Source organism: Gracilinanus agilis, unplaced genomic scaffold, assembly GCF_016433145.1.
Source record: "Gracilinanus agilis isolate LMUSP501 unplaced genomic scaffold, AgileGrace unplaced_scaffold32547, whole genome shotgun sequence".
Taxonomy (NCBI): Eukaryota; Metazoa; Chordata; class Mammalia; order Didelphimorphia; family Didelphidae; genus Gracilinanus; species Gracilinanus agilis.
This window is the reverse complement of record NW_025365298.1, coordinates 1-5,029: the sequence shown is the minus strand read 5'-3', so window position 1 is coordinate 5,029 and position 5,029 is coordinate 1. Positions and strand designations below refer to the sequence as shown.

The following is a 5,029-nucleotide window of genomic DNA, read 5'->3' as shown; positions in this document are numbered from 1 at the left end:
TCTGGACGTTGCCCGTGTCGGGCCTCCCCGGGGGCCCCCCAAAGCGGTTGTGTCGCCTTCCGGAGCCGGTCGCCAGGCTCTGAGGTAAGGGCCAGACTTGGTCTTGTCTGTGTCTGCCGGACTAGAGAAGGAAGCTGGGGTTGGCCGTGGCTGCTCGGAGGAACTGAATAGCCAAGTCGGCGTCGGACTTTGTAGATCGTGGACTGGGCTGGGTCGGGTCGGGCCGGGCCGGGCCGGGCAGGGCCTGTACTGTGATCTGGGCTGCGCTGTGCCGGGCAGCCTTTGGGGGAGGGGCAGAGGGAGGGGGAGAAGGACCGAGTAATTGAGTTGACTCGGGCGGTCGGTCGTTGTTGTGATCGTGGTGGTCGTGGTCGTGGTAGTGGTGGTGGGGGTGTCGGCGTTCCCTGTCCCTAGCGAGAAAGAAAATGTCTAAGAGAAAAGAGGACGATATCCCCCCGGCCGCTGATCAGAAAAGAGCAAGGCCAGGGGAGGACTTTGATGATGACTACTTGTACTTGGACCCCATTGAGGGGACCTCTCAAGGTGCTGGGGGTCTTCCGAGCATTGTTAGTTCTCAGGAGCCCACGGGGGAATACGGGATCATTGAAAGTATCCAGCTGGAGAACTTCATGTGCCATGCCATGCTGGGGCCTGTGAAATTTGGACCCAATGTCAATTTCGTGGTGGGATACAGTGGGAAGAGTACATTGTTAACGGCTCTCATAGTCGGGCTTGGTGGAAAATCGTTAGGGACGTCTTTGAAAGAGTTTGTGAAAGATGGGGAGACTTCAGCCAACATCTCCATCACCTTAAAGAACAAAGGCATAGATGCATTTAAACCTGACATTTATGGGGAGTCCATCACTGTGCACCAGCACATCAATGAGGATGGGTATGCAAGTTATGAACTAAAAGACTGTATGGGGAACGTGGTTTCTAATAAGAAAGCAGAGCTCACTGCTATTCTTGAGCATTTCAAGATCCGAGTAGATAACCCAGTGTCCATTTTACCCCAAGAGATGGGGAGGCAGTTGTTGCGGACCAGAAATGAAGGAGAAAGATATAGTTTCTTTCTGAAAGCTACAGAGCTTGAACAGATGAGGGAAGAGTACTCGGAAATTTTGGAGAGAAAGGCCCGAAGCCAGCATCAGATAGAACAAGGCGAAGAGCAGCTTGAGGATCTCAAGCGTCAGGGGGTAGAGATAGAAGAGCATTTTCAGACTATGGTTACCTTGGGGAAGACATTAGAGGACATGAAACTGGAGATGACTTGGGCAGTGGTCAGTGAAACGGAAAGACAGCTCGATGATATGATAAGTAACATAAATGTCGGAGACCAGTGTACTATCATATTAAATCAGGAACTGGAGGCCTCAAAGATCATATTTAATGAAGCCTTAAAGAGGTACACGGCCATTCACGAGAATATACAAAAGTTAAGTGAGGAAGCCTCCATCATAGGGCCCCAGTGCATTCAAGCAAAAGAGGATACGATAAGAACAGACAGGGCCTATAGTCTGGCACTGGCTTTCTATACGTCTGCCCTCAATGAATACAGTGAAGTCGAAAAAGTTGCCGGACAGCATCAGAACAAACTGGAAATCCTGAAATCAGCTGTGGAAATGGCCGAGCTAGAAAAACAGGAGAAGATTTCCATGTTGAAGGAAAAGATCAGGAACTTTAAGGATCAGGAGGATTCACTTGTTGAGGAGATAAAGCATCTTCATCAGGCCATAGAAAGGGACGATAAAGAGCATTCTCGGGTTAGGGAAGATGTTGTGTATGTGCAGGAACTGCTGGACGATGACCAGTGCCAGCTCAACCGATTGAAAGACTGTAAAAATGAGCCACTAAAACTGTTTGGACACCAGATGCCAGCCCTTGTCGAAGCACTAGAAGATGCCCACAGACAGGGGCAATTTACTTACAAACCAATAGGGCCACTGGGAGCTTACCTTCGTCTCCGAGACCCTGACTATGCTTTGGCTGTTGAGTGCTGCTTAAAAGGCCTCCTTTTTACCTTTTTTTGTGACAACCCCAATGATGCACAAATCCTTCAGGAGCTGATAAAAAGGTTCTATCCGTTGGGCTGTAAACGACCACAGATAATCGTGTCAGCATTTGACTGTGAGTTGTACGACGTAACAGACAGAGCCCCTTATCACCCGGAATTTCCAACAGCTCTCACCGCTTTAGAAATAGACGATGCAGTGGTGGCCAATTCTTTGATCGACATGACGGGTATAGAGTCAGTGCTGCTCATTAAGAATAATGCCTTGGCTCGTAAAATGGTGCTTCCTCACGGGCCCCCCAAGAACTGTACCAAAGTTTTAACTGCCTGTGGTGATGAAGTATTTCAGGGACGCTATTACTCATGTGAAGAATCAAGGCCTACTTACTTAGGTGACATGGACATGGAAATACATAATCTGGAGAAAGATATGGAAAATAAAATGGCACGGCTGTCTGCATTTCAGGAACAAGTGTGTTCCCTTGAAAAGGATGTCAGAGAGAATCGAGAAACCATTGACAGTCATTATCGACATTTAAAAGAAATCAAGATTAATGTCATAAACATCACTAAAGAAATAAGAGATCTTGAGGATGAAGAAGATAGCCGGGCGATAAGTCTCTCGGTTCTGGAAGATGAAGCCCAAGAGTATAACGAAGAGTTAAAACGAGTTCAGGAAAAGTTGAAAGCTCGAAACCAAGACTTGGAGAGTTTAAGGGAACCGAAGATGGAAGCTGAACAGAGATTCGAAGAACTGTCATTGAGATGTAATCAAGTTTCAGAATTAATGGAATCCCTCATCGAAGAACAAAACCAGACTGTTTTGGAAGTGGAAGCCAAACACCAATCCATGCTACATTATGACAGTAGGCTTAAGGAACACCTGGATTCCCTCCAAGTGAAAAAAGAAGAGATGGCCATGAAAGAGAGAGAACTTGAGAGGGAGACTGCTCAGGCCAGATATATCTGCCCTGAGCGTAAAAAAGTCACAAAAAGTGCCTCTGCTCTCAACAGGGAAATTAATGCATTGAAAGAGCGCATACAGTCAGAAAACTACACTCACAGAAACCGAGAAGACGTGATGAGACAGTATCAAGAAGCAAAAGAAAGATATCTAGATCTCGATGGCAAAGTGAAGAATTTGAAAAAGCTCATTAAAACACTGGATAAAGTATCAACACAGAGATATGAAACATACCAGAGGGGCAGAAGGAATCTTTCTCTACAGTGCAAGTTATACTTTGACAGATTAGTTGCTCAGTGGTCCTTCTGTGGGGAGATGCGCTTTGATCACAAGAATGAGACTCTCGCCATGACCGTTCAGCCTACCGATACTACTTCCAGTGACTTGGGATGCTTACCTGGAGATAGGCAGTCTTTTTCAAATTTTATCTTTATTCTCACTCTGTGGTCGGTCACAAAAGCACCCTTCAGATGCCTGGATGCAATCGACGTCTACATGGACTGGGACAGAAGAAAACTTGCCATGGAAATGATCCTTAGGATAGCAAGTACCCAGAATCACTACCAATTCATCCTGCTCACTCCTCAGTTCATGAGGTCTCTTCTGCCAAACCCAATAATTGAAATATTCCAGATGCCAGACCTTGACAAAGATGAGGAAATCCTGCCTCTCAAAGAGGTCCGTCCGGAAATAGAAGACAAAGACAAAGAAGAAGCCTGAACTTTTAATTTAATGTGATCGTGTTGTCTGCTCGTTGTGGTGTTTTATATTTTTTATTTTTCAAAGTGTCTACAGTACAGTGTGCAAAATCTCCCTACTTTGGAAAAAAATGTGATCATTAAAGGTACTTCAGAGAGGCAGGTTCAAGATGGCAAAGTGGCAGGAAGTACAACACAACACCCCCCACCAGCCCTCCTCCACTAAGATCTAGAAACACCAGTCAAAATTTGGACCTGAAAATCCAAGAAAGAGTCACCAGTGCCTGGCAGCTGAAAGAGAAGAGAGACAGAGAGAGACCTTTGTGGACACTGGGGATGGGGATGGGCTTGGGAGCTTTACAGCCCCCCGGGGACTGAAAGAGAGCCAAGACTGGCCACCTGGGCAGGAGACATCAGGTGGGGTGAAAATCAGTTTGCTGCCTGGGACATAACCGACTCCCTTTTAAATTTGGCCACTGTTTTGTGCTTAAGTATTTCGATGTTTGTTTTTCCTAACTTGTTTTCAATATTAAGAGAAGCTTCTGTGTCGTATATGTTGTAAACACTATGTTCATAAACATCCGATAAAGTATGGAATGCCCATATATGACAACCCACCAATGGAAAAACTCGACAGGCGACCTCACCATTAGCTTTTGTCATCAGGTACAAATGAAATTAGTTGGCAAACAATTTAGTTCCCCGGCCACGATCAGAACTTGGGTGAAACCAGCTAATGCCCACAGCTAGACTTCTGAGAAGCCCACAGTCTTCACCTTGCTCTTGGGTCAAGACTGAGCCTGGCTTCTCTGTTCCCCACCCTTGAGACTCAAGCACCCACATCATGTTTCCTTGAAGACACTGCTGATTGACTGACAGGGATTTGCAGCCTGCCAGCTGACCACCATGTTGGGAGGCAGCCAACTTCCGGTTGGCCAGAGGGAAGGAACTTTTTCATTGAATACCAGTTCCAGACGTACCTGCTGGCAAGTCCTGGAAATCAGGTAAGTAGCTTGTTCCCAGTGGGGTTAAGACTCGTTTTGTCTAAAAGATAATAAAGCCGGGGGCAGCTGGGTAGCTCAGTGGAGTGAGAGTCAGGCCTAGAGACAGGAGGTCCTAGGTTCAAACCCGGCCTCAGCCACTTCCCAGCTGTGTGACCCTGGGCAAGTCACTTGACCCCCCTACCAATCTTCCACCTATGAGACAATACACCAAAGTAAAAGGGTTTAAAAAAAAAAGATAATAAAGCCCAGGGGTTAGCATTCTATGGCCCCGTGGACCCAATCTGGTCCCCCACTGCTTGTTTTTCAGTGGCCTGGGGAACTAAGAATTGTTGAAAGGTAAATATATATATAT

General features: G+C 46.6%; 1 protein-coding gene across 1 annotated transcript; it reads left to right on the top strand.

The window, feature by feature from the left end:
• The first annotated feature begins 326 nt into the window (after positions 1-326).
• LOC123254788 (structural maintenance of chromosomes protein 6-like) lies at positions 327-3,695 on the top strand. The gene has a single exon (XM_044683713.1). It carries the CDS (start codon positions 426-428, stop codon positions 3,693-3,695), a length of 3,270 nt encoding a protein of 1,089 aa, XP_044539648.1. The 5' UTR covers positions 327-425.
• Positions 3,696-5,029: the final 1,334 nt, after the last annotated feature.